We start from the raw sequence: 17,783 nt of genomic DNA, 5'->3' as shown, positions 1-17,783 counted from the left end.
TTCCATACGGCACCATTTATTCTAAAATTGGGACTGTTTACATGTGCATATTGGTATAATTCCACTGTGTCTACTGTTGTTTGTACTGATACTGTGCATATTGGTATAATTTACTGTGAGCTGTTTGTACTGGTACTGTGCATTCTGCTATAATTATTTGCATTACTATTTGTTTTTTTCTTCAGATAGATCTGATAATTGTTGCTCAGTCTCTTTACTCATTTATTTAGTATAGTGTCCACACACCTTCTCATTCTACATATACATAGAGGTATTCTGGTGGCTTTACAGCCCATATTTTATTGATTATCTCTGATCCCCACGGTCAATTTGGTCATTGCAACAGTGCGAGCAACACTGCTGACGCTAGGTGGCGCCAAGCTAAAAAAAAAACTTATCTTATCTGCTATCTATCACAGTCCCCACAGGATGAATCCTACTGACTTTTCCTCTGCTGGTGGCCCCATTTATGGACTTTTAGTGGAATATCTCAACAACTATTTCTTGGATTGCTGTGGAATTGGTACAGATATCTATTGACATTTCCTCTAGCACCACGATGGAGTTGATATTTTAGTTTTTTTGTAAAATATCTAAACAACTATTGGATGGACTGCCATGAAATTTGGTAACACGTCTCCTACCGGATAAGTTGTAATCACTGTGGTGCTCCTCTGACTTTTGATTCTGACAGCCCAGTCAACTGATGGAGCAGTTGATAAATGGAAGGGAGTCAGCTGATAGATCACATGATTCCTTTCTATGCAACCAACTGGTGAATCTCATTCAGGGCGCCCTATTTAAACTGCTCTGGCCTGCCTACTGTTGCTGCTTCCCCTGTAAGCCGCCTTGCAACCCGCCTCCACCCCAGCTCCTCCTTTTTATGCTGTGTCCGACTTATCAATGTCATTTCTGTTTGTCATTGCTGCTGCTCTGTTCTGTTCCTGGGGGTCTTTGCTGCTGTTAGTAGTAAAAGTGTGTTAATAACATTTCTTAACTATTTACAGAAATGCAGTCACTTTGCGTTTACCCATACAACAAAATGCAAAGACCTCTACTTTTGTTTTGTTCCATGCTATATTTTGGAAGGATCCATAACCACAACAATCAGATTTAAACCAGTAACACCAGATACTTTCATCTTGGGATAACAGGACACAAATTTAGTTGAAGTTACTGGTTACTTTCAGCATTTAAGCTGAGAAGAAGAGGTCCATCAAGTGCTATTATAAAAACACCACAAGATCCTGTGAACTAGACCAAAGGTCAAAGGTCGTTCATAGACAGCTAAGAGGCTTTAAGGAACCGGTCACGAAGAGGAAAGGGAACCTCTACAATCAGCTCAGTAGAAAGACAAGACAAAAGTGGAATTGTTTTCAAGATGTTGCATTGAATAAAATGGACAGCTAGCTTGAGAAAGGGATATAATCAATCATGGCTTACAACACTGAGAATGAACACTGTCGTTTGGGCCTCATTCAAGCACACAATAATAAAGTGGAGAAACAGAGCTAGTGTTTGAGTCATAATTTGTCCAAGAAGGGAACTGGCATTATGGGAAACTGCATGGATTTCTCACTCTCTTCTCGCTATACGAAGAACCAGTAATCCTGCGCATTTTGGACCACATGGTCGTATGCTTCTACCACCTCACACCAACAGCTCACATGTTTCCCATTTGTCCCTTCAACGCAGAATTTATGCTGCAAAATAATGGGGATTTTCAGCGACTTTTTCTTCACTTGTGCACACATCTTTCCTCTTCAGTTATTTTTTTTTATAACATTCATAAAATCTAATTTGTTTCCTCGACAAAAGACTGGAATGATAACAACTGGGTGCTGCTCTGTTTTTGTAAGCAGACAAAGTTACAGACTAAACCCATAAACTGAAGTAACATGCATAACTTGACATGAGAACTGAATGATCTAAGGTGGTTCTCAGTTTTATATTAAGCTTCATGAACTGATAAATAACCATGAACAACATAGTGCACCTGGGATGGCAGAGGAAGTTCAAGACAGTGTCCACTCACACAAGCAAAGTGTGAGGGTTATGTCACTGTGGTGTCCACATTAGTCTGCACAGCTATTAATCACACAGTCCTGCAAACCCTTTAGTCCATGAGTGAGTCAATTCTACCAGATTCAAGTTATTAATGAACAAATGTATTCTGAAACAACACCTGGACACCTGCCCTTAAGGTGTAACCCCTTGCCCTTTATCTCCATAAAAGCCTCTGTCGACTTCCACATCTGGAGAAGCCATCCGCCAGGAGATAGGATAGAAAATGCGTTCCACAGAAAGGATGAAAAGTGGCGGTAGATTTAAATGCCTTATGTTCAGCAAGTGAGGGACAACTTGGCATCTCACAACAAGAAAATGTTCTGTAAAAACTGCCATTTAAAATTGATTTTAATCTTGGGCTCAACTTAATCCATGTCTACCAAGGTAACCGTGAAATAACATCGAAGTGAATTCTGAGAAACATCCTGCAACACATGTACTCAGTTACACAGCTTCAATATCATTTGCCATTGTCATAAATTTGACTATTAACCTGTTCCCCTGATGCATACTGAAGGTGCCTGTTAAAGCAATAGTTCACCCTAAAACCAAAATGAGCAAGCTCAGCCTTATGAAACCCTTCTACAAAACAACAAAAGGGAAAAACTGCATATCCCAAAAAGTGCAAAAAAAGGACAAAAAAGCTACTCCAAGAAGCTCAGACTGAAAAACAATCATATTCACTTCCTTCTTCTGTAGCCAAACGGCTGCACCACGGTGCCAAAAGTCATATATTTATCAAGTGTTCTGACTGATGAAAGTCAAAAGAAGTTTATGATTCTTTAGTTATTTTGGTCAAAGGCCTTTATCAGTGGCCTTTGGTAAAGTGAGGAAGACTCATCCCTACCAGAGACCTCCCTTTACTTTCCTAATGCCAACACAACAAAGGCATAGCCAACCCAAGTTCAAGGAGGATCCTCTAATCTGAAAGGGCTCCACTGCTACTGCAGGAATCTCACAGTGAGCTTTGGGAGCACATGGTTAATCACACAGACCATTAGCCCCAACCCACTCAGCATTAACCTGGTAAACAATGGTGCCTTGATGCATTTGAGGAGACGAGGGTGTGCTTGTTTAGTGTGTGAGAACTGCCCCGCCATATGGCAGCCATTAGGGCTCTAATGAGCCTCTTCCTCTGATAGCTATGCTGAGCATGTAGCACTTGCATTGCCCAGTCTGTCCTCCTGCCAGGCATGCTATCTTCAAGCCTGTGTCTTGGCATATGATTCCTACATCCAAACAGTTAAAGGCAGACTGAGTGAAAAGTGAAAACTGCCATCAGTGTTTTTCTAGACAGATCTATGTTTATCTACAGGAAGAGTCACATGAAATGTATACTGTCCAACTGTTTGACATCTACTGAATTACATCCTCTCCGTGTGCACCTTGGACATCCTCAACTTGCCCGTATGGTGGATTTACTATTAGTCACAAAACTTTAGTGTTCAGCTTCCTCTCGGTAATAAAAAAAAAAATAACACTGACAGTGGAACAGCTGTGGCTGACATGTGGGGAAAAAACAATATGTTATTGTACTTTGAAACAGCAGCTTTGGTTGGAACAATGAGCCACCTGACCTTTTCAATCTTTCTAGAGAAAACGTTTGGACTTAAAAATCTCTCGCACTTTTTCAGTGCACGGCAAATTTCTTCAAAATACTGCAAGGAAACATTTGACGGGCATTTCTGGTGCTTCACTCTCATTTTTTTTTAGTGTAATTTTTAAACTAAAGACTCAAACGTGGGCTGTAGTGGTTCAGTAAGGCTGGTGGAAGGTCTGGTGTAGTCTGCCAGATGCTGCAGTGGCTTTTAAGTTAGTTTTCAACAGCTGATAATTACCATAAATGATTGCCTTAAGTAATATTGCAATGTTTTTTTACTCATGTACAGTTCTGGGTGTCCAAAGAAAATGTCAGAGGAGAAAAGTACTGATTATTCAGTGATTAAGTTCATATTACACCAGCCCAGCCAACTTTAAAAGGATTTGTTCATCTCTGAAGGCTTACATTGTTAATATAGTTTTCAGTGAACCTTTTCAGTAACCTCTAATAAACAGTACGGGAGAACTGCTAGCCAAAGCAAAGACCAACCTGTCAGAGGTAATCACGAGGTCTGCGCTGCAGTTCTTTATGAAAATAAAGATCATCATGACATCCACACTTTGACAGCGACTACATTTTGGTTAAAGAAATCTCTGAAACGAGACCAAAAAAAACAATAAGGCCAGCCGTCATTACAGCCATATGGTTCCCATCATATCATAATTCAAAACACAGCCTGCTGCACACTTATGACACAATTCAAGACCTTTAATATGTTAACTGGGCCTTGACATTAGGGTCCAGAATCCAGGATTAAACAGAGTTAAGACCAGGAGAGTTTGGTGCATAATGTTATTGTAAAAGAGATTATGTCCTCACCTCAGTAGCTGACATTGATTTAGCCCTGAAACTAACAGTCTCATACACTCACTGGCCACTGTATTAGGTATACCTGTTCAACTGCTCGTTAATCAGCCAATCACGTGGCAGCAACTCAATACATTTAGGCATGTAGACATGGTCAAGATGACCTGCTGAAGTTCAAACTGAGCATCAGAATGGGGAAGAAAGGTGATTAAAGTGACTTTCAACATGGCATGGTTGTTGGTGCCAGCTGGTCTGAGTATTTCAGAAACTGCTGATCTACTTCACACACAACCATCTGGGTTTACAGAGGATGGTCCCAACTATAAAATATCCAGTGAGTGGCAGATCTATGTTGATGCCAGAGGTCAGAGGAGAATGGCCACAGGCTCACCAAAACCGGACAATAGAAGATTGGAAAAACATTGCCTGGTCTGATGAGTCTGGATTTCTGCTGCAACATTCAGATGGTAGGCAATGATAATGAGTTCACTGAACTCCAGATGTCAATCCAATAGAGCACCTCTGGGATGTGGCATCATGGATGGGCAGCCGACGAATCTGCAGCAACAGTGTGATGCTATCATGTCAATATGGACCAAAGTCTCTGAGGAATGTTTCCAGCACCTTGTTGAATCTATGCCACCAAGAATTAAGGCAGTTCTGAAGGCAAAATGGGTCCAACCCAGTACTAGCAAGGTGTACCTAATAAAGTGGGTGCTGAGTGTACATGTGTCCATTTGTCTAACAAGGAAATACTGAGCGAAATAGATGTTCAATAAGCTCATGTTACTCAGGAGTCAAAACAGAAGGCTTATAATTGAACTGGAGCTCTGCAGTGGAACTCACTGCATGGAAAGACTCTGAGAGGATAAACTCTATATGCATGGTGGAAGGATCATTCCAGACTTGTAAAAGACATCACTGTTCCCTAAATTTGTGAGAACAACCACAGCAATTACTAGGACATCATCTTCAATGTCCTGTTTTTCATAATGTAATTGGGTCGAACACCACAATTTTCACCAGAAGGAATCTCGGTCTCGATGTATTTATTTTATGTGCTGTAACCACACCTTGAAATTTTGACTTGACTGCATCTTAGAGCTAAATTACTTCCAGAAATCTGAAAGAAAATATGGTTTCTTTCCATTTTCTATTCGTTCACAGGCTCTCTAGTTAAGGTTCAGCGCAGGAGCAGCCATACCAGTAAAACGAATACAGGGCAGATTTTCCCCTCTGTCCAATATAGAGAGTCACATCCAGGGATGTATGATATTACTGCCTGAGAGAAAGCAGTGGAAGAGATGGGATCAAACACTGGCAGAGGATTCATGAAGGAAGACATAACCAGATAATTTTTCCAGAGTTTTCCCAAGATGCAAATTTCTAAGCCACATTTAAAAGCAGCTCAAAAGCACATGTTATAAATTTTCAGTGAGTGGGGCAAAAGTTTATTCAGGAAACCCAAATCTGCTTGCTTTAAAACTGGATACAGTAGTATACAAACGGTAAACGCTATTCATCATGTTTTATACCGCCAGCTTCGTCAGGAGAGAGATGTGATCGTGTAACAGAGCTCTACACAATGTTTGGAGCATAGCATTCTTCACAGCAGCAGGAATCGGAACACAGATAAAACATAACAGAACATGAGGAGGATAGGTTTAGATTTTTGGGGGGATACAGGGACACGTCCCCATTGATATTTGCACTATAAATTGAAGCAAAAAGGCACAAATTAATGCATAAAAATCCACCAGAATGCAAGAAACTAAGTGTCTGATGCTCAAAATTTTCTGGCGGAGGACCCCCACGCTCCCGTGTTTCACATGCCCCCCCCCCCTCAATGTTGAGAGGAAACCTACACCCTCTATGAGGAGGAATACCCTGAGGATTTAAATCTCTGAGTCAGCATCTTTCCCCAGCGGTTTAATCACCTCCTTCTCACTACCTCTACCCGCTAACGAGCTTGTACAAGGAGCCACTCACTCACCATGTGGCCACCCCTGAGACCTTACCACATCTCAGTCTGCTATAAACTGCAGTACAGTCACAGATGCTATTGAGTTAAAACCATTAGATGGGATGTTTAATGAAGATAACTTTCAAGGACATGCATTCAGCATATTTTCTGCAAATGGCCTTTGTCCCACCCTAAATTGTCGAGTGCTTGCTCCCTGGTATGATTCTGTTTGAGGCACTCATACAAGCATGTACAGAGGTTTACACATATGGACGTACACAGAGTCAGGTGTGTTTAATTTAATGGGGAAGGGCACCAGCCTATATGGACAGCCCAAGGTCCTGGGGATTAAACACTCAAGTTCATATGAAGAAAGATGATTCCCATGAGACAAAATGTGATTTAGATTGCAGCAACTGTAAACTCTCTGCCCAGTTCCCCAGAGTGGATGCTCAGTAGTTACACTGTCTGCAGCACTTTTATTGGTTACAATAATTGTGTCTATGTGTGTGCATGTTTGAAAGAGAGAAAAAAATGTTTTTCACATAATGCCCCCAAAGACAAAAGATTATTATAATTATGTAGTTGCTTCTGGTGTCATCACAACCTGAATCACCTCTTTTCCCCTGATATCTGCTGACGTCATTAGCTCATTACTTAGCAAAAACCAGGATGCAACAGAATCCAGTCGCATGCACTATCCATAACCACTCAACTATAAAGTGCTCTGAAAACAGCCAGGCTTCTTTAGTGAGGACCAGATGGTTTCTGTCCTCACACTGTTATGTGCCTGTGCTCTCTTAATTTCATGCAGACCCATGCACCAATTTAACCAAAGCAAAGCCTAATCCAAGGCTTAATAGGGTGAGACAGAGTGGCATTCACAAGCAGGAGTAAATGCAACGATTACAGAGCAGGCTCCAGTGTCTCAGCACATGCTTGGGCTGTGTCCAGGCTGTTTATTACCTCACAGTGTCAACACCACGGCCTTGGTGTCAGTGGCTGACATACATTTCCATAGACGGTGCCTTCTGTCTCGTATCAGAGATTGGAAGCAGGTGGCCGGTCGGCCCCCACAACACACAGTGGGCTCTACCACCACAACTTGGCAGCAATACCAAAGAGAGCAGCGTTCAAGGGGCCAATCGATGATGAGTGCTGAAAAGAAGGGCGCAGGGGCAGAGCACGGATTCTAGCTTGAACTGTTACCAGAGCCAGACTGTTTTTTAACACTGCTCTCAGTGTACAGTGTCCTTCTACTGAAGTCTGGCTGGAGAGTGAAGTGTGCTGAAAAGCAGGGCAGATAGGCTGTCTCTGCAAAAAAGCCTCTCGTCATTCATCCTTATTTATCTAGTATCTGAAGCACCATGAGTGTTAATAGCGATGCTGAGTGATCTTTTTTTGTTTTTGCCATTGGAAACAAGCTGTAGACAAAACACTAATATAGTAGCACCTTTTAAGTTGGTATGGCAAACATGTTTGCAAGCCTATTTGCACATCAAGCTGTTACGGAGCAACTTTCATATTTATTTGGAGTCATGCTCCTCTCCACCTGGCAATGGAAGTCCAACATTCACTCGTCACTCAAAACCATTTTTGTATCATGCTGTAAACATGTTTATTTGTGCTGTTAAGTTGGGCATTTTAATGTGGGGGTCCATGGGGATTGAATTGCTTTTGGAGCCAGCCTCAAGTGGCCATTCAAGGAACTGCAGTTTTTGGCACTCCTGCGCTGGCTTCATTTTTCAGCCCTGAATGTTGCCACTTGGGATAAACCCAAACAAATGCTTAAATATAACACTAAGACATCAAATACAATATTCATTCATTTTCCGTAAACGCTTATCCTGTTAGGGGGTTGCGGGGGGCTGGAGTCTATCCCAGCTGACATTGGGCGAGAGGCAGGGTACACCCTGGACAGGTCACCAGACTATCACAGGGCTTACACATAGAGACAGACAACCATTCACGCTCACATTCACACCTACAGACAATTTAGAGTCACCAATTAACCTGCATGTCTTTGGACTGTGGGAGGAAGCCGGAGTACCTGGAGAAAACCCACACTGACACAGGAGGGCTCCCCCACCTGGGGGTTCTAACTCCCCATCCCAGGCTGGAACCAGGAACCCTGTTACTGTGAGGCCACAATGCTACCGTGCCTCCCTCAAATACAACATAGTAAAGTAGATCTTTTGAGGTAATTTTTAGCACAGGTGCAACAATTTTCTACAAGCTAAAAGGCAGGTCGATTGACAGATGTAACATCAACCAGAAAATCAACCAGGCTCGGCAGGAAACTGAAAGAAAGACAGACAGAGATGCCAAATGCTTCCACGCTACAACATGCACTACATGCAGGAGGATTCATTGCACATGGGAAAGGATCAGAAAATGCAGGAAACACCATGTAATAAATCTGAGGAAGCTCTGTGAAACATCTTCATAACCAAACAGTCGCAGTCCAGTTGCCTTTAACTTATTGCTCCAAGATAAATCTACAGCAGTCAACATTCCTTCCTCTTCACTGTACCTGCTTTTTCTCCATTACACATGAATCACATACGGGACAGTAATAATTCCGTCACTGTGGAATGTAAAAGCTCACAACGCAAATCTAATAATGAAGAGGATTCCCTGGTGAAACGCCGGTGACTCAGCCTGCACGCACAGATTTCCAGGTTCCCAGGTTGAGCTAGAGTTGTGGTCTCTCTTGGTAATTATGTTATGCTGGAATGTGTAATACATGGCTAATATCCATTGTACACACAGAACGTTTCATGATCTGGCTGGTAATTCTGTCCATCAAGGAAAAATTAGGGTTTTGGGAATGGCCAAGCTCACAATTTATAAGGAAACAAAACAAGTCACACTTGTAGGAGCCTTTTTGTAAGGGATGTAGTCCATGGTCCATTATATTTATTGTGTATTTTGCTGAATATTTGGCTACCAGTCTTATCCATACCCGCTTTAAATTATTTACAGTCCTACTCATGAGCTGCCAAAAGTTCTCATATTCTCATGATTAAGATAATGCTGGTGGCCTATGATTGCTCAACATCACGTGTTAACACCAGGGACGGTTTTCACATCTGTGCTCTCATCACTTAATGGATGAGTTTTCCAAATTTCCAAAAGCTCTGTGTATTCCTGTAATTGTTTTAACAGGGACAAACCTCAACTGTCCACAGTGTTATTACTCCTCCTATCTACACAACACTGTTATAAGCTGAAGTGCTACATGATGCTGTTCAAGCATGGCAAAAGCATATGTTGCCTTTATATAACAGTGCAATTTAGACAGAAGTATCTGTTACTGTAGTCAAAACTCACCAACAGATCAATTAGAGTGTCTTTTTGAATCAATCTGAATTGAAGAAATTCAACAAAGCAAATGTTAATTATGACAGGGACCTTACAAGAGTTTCCAAATGGATTCTGAAAATGTACTTTTTGTTGAGATGATCCAGCTAAATTGCTCTAAAATAATGTAACACCTGGGCTCCAATCTTTACAACACAGGATTATTGGTCTATAGGTCTCTGCAGCGAGCAGAGGTTCAGTGAGGGAACCTGGCTGAACACAGGAGCTTGGCTGGCTCTCTCCTCGTATAATGACTCTGGCAGAGCAGTGAGGATAAATCTGTCTCAAGAGATGAGGGAAGGAAAAACGTTTTACCAAAAGCGAGATGAGTCCGGAGCACAGGATGTTCAAGAGGGGAAGAGAAACCTAGAGAAATTCTGATAACACCCAATATCTCTACGTGTTCCTTGTCTGTCACTCCGATGTGTTAAAACCAAAGAGCCCATGTCAAAACAAACGCACTGGAGAGCTGCCCCTAACAAACAACAACACGTTCCTGTGAAGTGTCTCAGCAAGAGGAGGAACTGTAAAAGCCCCGGAGAACCTCTGCAGTGTGTGGGTGTGTGTGTGTGCAAGCATGTGGGGGTTGGGAGCAAATATCCTCTGTTCACCATTCTGTCTCAGCGGGAATCTTCCAAAACACTAACAACCATCCTCCTGTTTGTGTGTTGACGTAGACCGCAGGGGTCAGGACAGTAGAAAGAACAGACGGTGACAAGACCACGCTCAGAGACAAGAAGGACATTCAAGTTTTGTAAAAGCTTAGTGAAAGTGTTTACAATTGATGATGGCAGATCGCAGGTTCCCGTTCTGAGAGGCTAATACCATCCAGTGGGTGAAATGGCCTTATTTAGAAGTCTGAGCCTGAGGTTAAAGGGGCATTATATCATGTTTTTCTCTCCTCAAAGATCCTCAAATACAGAAGTTGTCTATCATTTTTTTTCAAGTCAGTAAGCTGACAATTTAGCTGAGAATAAGATGTGATAATCAGTACCACTTTCATATCTGTTAGTCACAAGCAGACCCATTCTTTTCCATAGATTTTAACAATAACTAGATACCAGACCCCAAGATGGTGCCTCTTCATTCCGATGGAGATGCTCACCTGGCGCATATGTCAAAAAAGTTTTCTAGCTTCCCACGCGGTATCTGTCCCACTGAATATGCGCAGTAGTGTCGCTTCCACCTGCCCCAGCTGCGAGTTCCCGCTCAGCACATAGACTTTATATTGTGATGACATCACAGACTTATGAATCGCTTCTCTCAGCTCGAAGAAAGTTTCAAAAATGTCAATGACCATGGCTAAAAAAATCATAATAGAAAGAGTCATAATTGGCCTTGTTTGCAGTTCAAGGTGTCCTGTCAACACTTTTACAGATGTATGTTTAACAATGGTGGCTATTGGGAAAAAATATTTTTGGGCTGCAGGGTATTTATTCGCTGCAATACTGCAGGTATTGTGGGAAATTTGCTGCAAGGCTGAGTGGCTTTCCTCGAGGCCTGTTCTTTTCACAGTATTGCTTCCTTCGAGTTACTACATGTAAATGTATCAGACATTTTGAATTTTGAAACCTAGTGAAATATGGAGTCAGTTTCTCTGTGACACTCTGTCATCCCACATGCACATTCGGAAGCTAGTGCTGCCTGCCCCAGAAAACTTCTCTTCAATCCACTGCCAGTCATCATGAACATGTTTACATGAGTAAAGATAAAATATTCATTTCAGGGACAAGTATCTTCATTCATGTGGTATCAGAATAATCCGATTACATGTCATGGCTCACCTGACCACCTTTCATTTATTTGCTCTTCAATATTAAATGCTTTATACACTCTTGAGTGATAGTTCATAAGTTCACAAATGCACTTTTCATAAATGCACCATCCGAGGAGCACGTGAATGCACTATTGGCCTTGTCTGTGAAGGTCTGGACTTGAGTCCGAGTGAATTGCTTCTTGTTCTCTAACTATAGCAGGCAGCATGAACAGTAATTACAATAAAAGCGAGTGGAAAAGTTGGGGATTCACAAGAACTTGGACTTTTGTAAGGCCGACCCTGACACACTATATACTGGACACTAAAAGAGTCATGCAAAAAGATGTGTTCATCCACTTTCACCCATCAGTAATATCTGTCTATGACTGCAACGATAAGGCTACAAACAGCATCCTTATCTTAGCATTAAGACTAGAAACAGGAATGTTACAGAAAAGTTAACCTGATACCTCATCTGTTTAATCCTCTGAGCTGTTGCATGTCAACCAGTAGGGAGGAGACTCCAGGAAGTTACTACTCCAGCCAAGAAAAAGTCTGGCACATAGCCTTTCAACAGCAAAAAGGCACTGAGGTATACCGTGTGAATTTGTGAACTTTAAAGGTGTTGGTAGGACGATTTAGCTACCGTTTGACAGAGCTAGGCGTTGTTATGCTAAGATAAGCGTACCAGCTGCTGGCTGTAGCTTCACATCTAACGTAAAGATGTAGAGAGTGGTTTCAATCTTCTCATTGAACTCACAACTTATAAAATAACTGTATGTCCTTATTCCACAAAATGTTGAACTGTGCATTGAAGTTGTTTCTAAAACTAATTTCAGTAATCTAATTTATTAAAGCACTGTTTAGCAACTACCCCTAAATGTAAATATTGTCATATGTGGCTAAATGTGTTCTTGGCTTTTGCTTTCTCAACCATATGAAACCAGAACTGTATACACCCTCATTAACATGCAGTTTTTATAGAGTGGAGGCTCAGCTGGGTTTGCCACAGCACTCCAGGCTCAGGCCTGCAAAGGAAGCCATTCCTCCCAGAGAGCACGTCTTCTACCTTTAACTACCCTGAGACCCCTCACAGAGCAGCCTCCAATCACAGCCACACTACAGGCACATTCTGCTTGTGCAAAGTGAAAGCATAAGGTCTGAACTGGGCTTATTAGAGCTTCAACAACATGTTGTCCTCAGAGGATGTAGGTCACTTCACTGATTCACAAGGTTGCACTCATCGTTTTTTTCTGTTATACTGTATATGAACGTCTAAAAAGAAGAAAGAAAGATGAAAGAATCAAGAAACTCACCGTATTGGCAACGCGTCCCTTTGAAGCCCAGTGGACACTGACATATCTGCTCTCCAGTCTCTGAACATTGGCCTCCATTGAAACATGTATTGGCTCCACACACCCCTGCAGATTCCACATATCATATAAGGCTGCTGATGTATCCATGTTTGCACATATAGAAATCAGTAGGCTGGCTTCATTCCTGACTAATGCCATTGACATTTTTTCCAGGCAAATTATTGTATGTAATATCAAATTGATATATGCAGCAGCTTCACGGCAATACCAAAGCTATGTGATGCCTACAGTTTGTATGTATAATGCTATTACTCACTATGCAGACAGCCCATCTCTTCACCCTTCCGAGTCCAGCCAGGGCAGCACTTATAGACTGTGTGCAAATCCATGCTGTACATCTGCCTGTACACTGTGTAGTATGCTGTCCTGAGGAGGAGAAGTCTGTTATAGTCACACGATAGGATTTTCTGGAAGTTATATTATATGTTCATACATACTGTTAACATGTATGGCCTGTAAGGAATACAGTCTTAAAGGGACAGTTCACCCCCAAATCAAAAATACATATTTTTCCTCTTACCTGTAGTGCTGTTTATCAGTCTAGATTGTTTTGGTGTTAGTTGCTGAGTGTTGGAGATATCGGCAATAGAGACGTCTGCCTTCTCTCAAAATATAAAAGGAACTAGATGGCACTCAGCTTGTGGTGCTCAAAGCACCAAAAAAGTACATTTGAAGAACTCAATAGTAATGTCTCTTCCCAGAAATCATAACTCCACCCACCAACCATATCACCACGCAGAAGGAAGCTGCTAGCTCACCTAGCATCACTGAGCTAGCTAACGCTACAGCTCAGCCGAGGAGGACGCCATTAATATTTACATCTTATGCTGTCAGGAGCACAAGCCTCTCGTCCATGAGTAGATGCACACTTCCTCCTGAGTGGTGATACAGTTGGTGGGTGTAGTCTGGCAGAAAGAAAACAGTTCCTACATGAAACTGCTCACAACAAGGTCTGTGGATTGTCTTGTGTTACCCTGGCATGATTTCTGGAAAGAGACATTGCTGTTGAGTTTTTCAAATGTATAGTTTTGGCGCTTTGAGCACCACAAGCCGAGTGCCATCTAGTTCCATTATATTTGAGAAAAGGCAGACATCTCTACGGACACTCGGCAACTCACACCAAACCAGTCTAGACTGATAAATAGCACTGGGTGATTTGGGGATTAACTGTCCCTTTAATAATGTCCACTTACTGCAGTTCAAATGATGTAAAAACATTGTCAAATGTAAAGGAAAATTGCTTTCATTTAAGTAGTGCTAGAATTCATTTTCTAAAATGAGACCTGTTTGACATATTCAAAGCTATAATGTTTCTTTTTCAGATTAGGGTGAATCAGTTTTGTGGCTCCAAGATTATGATCTCCAATCCCACCGAACAAGCAAAGAGAAGGAGAAGCTCTGTTTCCAGCTCCAGTCATTCTAGTGGATCTTATGAATGGCAGACACGGCGATGGCACTTGACCAGAAAACTCAAAGTTATGAAGTGGGTTAATGTTTGCGTGTGAAACAGTCCATCGCAGCCTAATTTGCTGCAGCTGTGCTCATGAATGAGACATCTTGATTGAATAGTGGTTAATAATACTGAACCACTACTGAAGCTATACTATATGTCACTACATCATCAAAGCAATACATGAGACAGATGATCTGCAAAAACAATGGGAAAGTTGCTCCGTCCAGTGGGGTGCCCTAGTCACTAACTTTCTCACTTTACAGCTAAACAGTACACTAAAATATGTTTCTGAAAACATGTGAGGCGAAAAATAGGCAATGCAGTGACATCATCTTGATTCACATTTGATCAGCGCTGCCTAGTTTGACAGTTTGACCATACACAAGCAGTGACTGACATGATTGACAGCCGGGTTGGAGACTCCTCAGCTCTGATTAGCTGCTTTTGGTGCACTAGGTAGATCCTAGCAAATGCTATTAGAGGCAATAGAAGGAGAAGGAGGGACATGATGATGATGGATGTAGCGACAGTTCCAGCAGATAGGACAAAAGGTTATTTTCATCAAAGTTCCTACCTGTAGCTTTAAATCAATGTTTGTGCACTGTGATAGTATTTTTGCTTTTACCTCCTCTCATAGCCCATACACCATCTGTGGCTGGTGCAGCCCTGTTTCCACACCTTAACCATGCGGGTAAAAGCCTGGACACAAGGCTGCCGGGCCCCCAACATGGACATCTCCTGGTCGGCACAAACATTTGGCCTGTGCATGGGAAACACAAAAATGAGAAAGAGTTGGACAGATGCAGTCAAAATATGTACAAATTGGCAACAAATTTGGACAACACTATATACTGGTACAATGACTTTTAAGAGCAGCATGTGAGCACTTCATTTTACATTGTTATACATAGTATGTTGATGGTTGACTGAGCTCAGAGGTGGCTATAGAAGGTGGTGATGGCAGCCAGCTGCAGAGCCCATGCATGTATTTCAGCAGACGTGAACTTCCATGTGCTCTACACATGTTCAGGTGCATCAGCTCATGACTTACACACTGTTTGTCAAATAATCATACAGTTTCCTGTTTGGTGCAATACGTTTGAGGTCCAGAGACACTACCTACAGCACCCCATAAACAACCAATTAAATTCCACATGAACTTTTTTTTTCCCTTCTCCAGATTTGTTTGCATGTTCATGTGCCTGCATGCATGTACTGACGTGTACAAGGTCGTTATGCAGCACTCGATCATAAGCAGCCTGCATCTGTGTGTGTTGACAGTGCAGGTATCCTAAACTATCCAGAGGTGTCCTCCTCCAGTAACCATATGGCTTCAATACAGAGCAGCCTGAAGTTAATTAGAGGAAGTATTTAGCTTCTCCTGTCATGAAAACAGTTCCTTCAATCATGTCCTGCACAGTCTATTTAAAGTGGGAAACCTCTGGTGGAGTAGTATGCACAAAAAATAAAAACATTCCACTGGAAGCTATTATGCAGAAGCACGTTACAACAACAGAGCTATAAAAAACACATCCATGCTCATTTGGGACCTGAAAGGGCGACGCCTAGTGGGCACTGAGCAGAGTAAACTTTGAAGTAACAATTAAAGACAGAAGTTAAATCACTTATGAAATGTGGACTATGGATATAACCGTCTTTGTAAAATAAATAAATAAATAAATGGCAGTGACCTATGGTTGCTTTAGTCTTATTTTAAAGCATGCGTAAAACTCTCAGTCGCCTGTTTATCCAATAAAATCTAGTGCAAATTAAAAACTGTAGAAGGGATTTCAATTAGAAAACGTCACTTACATGCCAGACTGCAGCTCCAAAGAAGATGCAATGTGCACAGTGCCGAATAATATCACACACAAAATATGTGGGAACATCATTTCAGCCGGTTACAGACGCGGAGAAGAACTCAATCGGCGCAGCCTGTTAATCCATCAAATGAAGAGCATCCTGACATTTATGGAAGTCCGCCTTGAGACATGACTGAGAAGTTGATGTTTGAGTTCAGTTGATATTTCCCGAGCTCCAGACGTGATTTCCCGTTCACTGGTTAAGCGGGGAGGACGTTATTGTCTAGCGTCAATCGCAGCCTTTGAATGGCTCCGTGGAAACGCACCACCCACAGTCACCGAGGGGCCACCTCCCTCAACCCCCGGCGACACTGACCTGTGCAGTAACACACCCAGACATGCTTTTAGACTTTTTTATTTTGTTGTATTTTATTTTATTTTATTTCTTGTAGTGTTTTCTGACTGTGTGTTTTTATTTTCTGCTGCCTGTCTTGGTCAGGTCTCCCTTAAAAAGAGATTCACAGTTTCAAAGGGATTCTCCTGGGTAAATAAAGTTCAAATAAAAAAATAAAATAAAATGATCCATATTGAAAAAAACAACATGATGTTACAGTTGTACTAAAAGAAACTCTTGCAAAAAGCTTTTAAAATGTATCATATTTACAAATTCTGTGCATGAAAATGGGAGTTGCAAACTGGCTCAAAGAATGTGAGGAGGAGGTCCAGGCAAGAGATTTACTTAGAATACAAATTCTTAAAGTTAGGTAAACAAAATCCACTATGATGCTGATTGAAGGTACAAAAGATGATGCAGGCATGGATGGATTGCGGAGGCCCCATGGCTTCCACCTGCAAAATGTCACTCAAATGAACTACACCCACCCACCAGGGAGAGACTGAAAATGACCAAAATGAAACGTGATACATCTAAAGAGAGACACAAAACAACTACAAAGAGATGCAAAACTGCTGCAAAGGGAAACAGAAATTCTCACAACAGCTATGAACAGAGGCAAAACGACCACAGAGAGACACAAAATGACCACAAAAAGATTAAAAATCACAAAAAAGACAAAAAATGACTTCAAGGAGACAGAAAGAAATTACAGAGAGATTCAAAATGACCACAAAGAGACAGAAAATGACTTCAAAGAGATTCAAAATAACCAAGAAGACAAAAAATGACTACAAGGAGACAAAGTGCTCCTGTGAAGCACTTTGTGAGTCCTCTCTGTGAAAAGTGCTATACAAATAAACTTTACTTACTTTTTACTTACTTACAAAAAAGAATCTACAAAGAGGTTCAAAATAATAAAAAAAATGATTTCAAGGAGTCAGAAAGAGACTACAGAGGTTCAAAATGACAACAAATAGATGTAAAATGACTAGAAAGACACACACATGACCATGAAGAGACATAAAATGACTTCAAAGAGACAGAGACAAACTACAAAGATATTCAAAATGACGACGAAGAGATGTAAAATGACTAGAAAAACACACACACGACCATGAAGAGACATAGAATTACTTCAAAGAGACAGAAAGCAAATACAAGAGATTCAGAATGACTATAAAGAGACACAAAACAATTAC

The 17,783-nt window shown here is 41.4% G+C and overlaps 1 protein-coding gene across 3 annotated transcripts in view; it reads right to left on the bottom strand.

Annotated features, from left to right (window-relative positions):
• Positions 1 to 17,783, bottom strand: part of egfem1 (EGF-like and EMI domain containing 1) — a 77,800-nt gene that overhangs the window by 59,366 nt on the left and 651 nt on the right. For 2 of the 3 annotated variants that reach the window (XM_078167164.1, XM_078167165.1), the window contains exons 2-4: positions 15,011 to 15,145; positions 13,189 to 13,298; positions 12,873 to 12,977 (exon numbers count right to left, since the gene is read on the bottom strand). In XM_078167164.1, coding sequence (XP_078023290.1) covers positions 12,873 to 12,977; positions 13,189 to 13,298; positions 15,011 to 15,145 — 350 coding nt within the window. Of the gene's footprint in view, positions 1 to 12,872; positions 12,978 to 13,188; positions 13,299 to 15,010; positions 15,146 to 16,197; positions 17,605 to 17,783 lie in introns of those variants that run through there. The other variant, XM_033631910.2, reaches the window with a different exon arrangement.

Source organism: Epinephelus lanceolatus, chromosome 4 (assembly GCF_041903045.1).
Source record: "Epinephelus lanceolatus isolate andai-2023 chromosome 4, ASM4190304v1, whole genome shotgun sequence".
NCBI classification, from domain to species: Eukaryota; Metazoa; Chordata; class Actinopteri; order Perciformes; family Serranidae; genus Epinephelus; species Epinephelus lanceolatus.
This window is presented reverse-complemented; position numbering and strand designations above follow the sequence as displayed.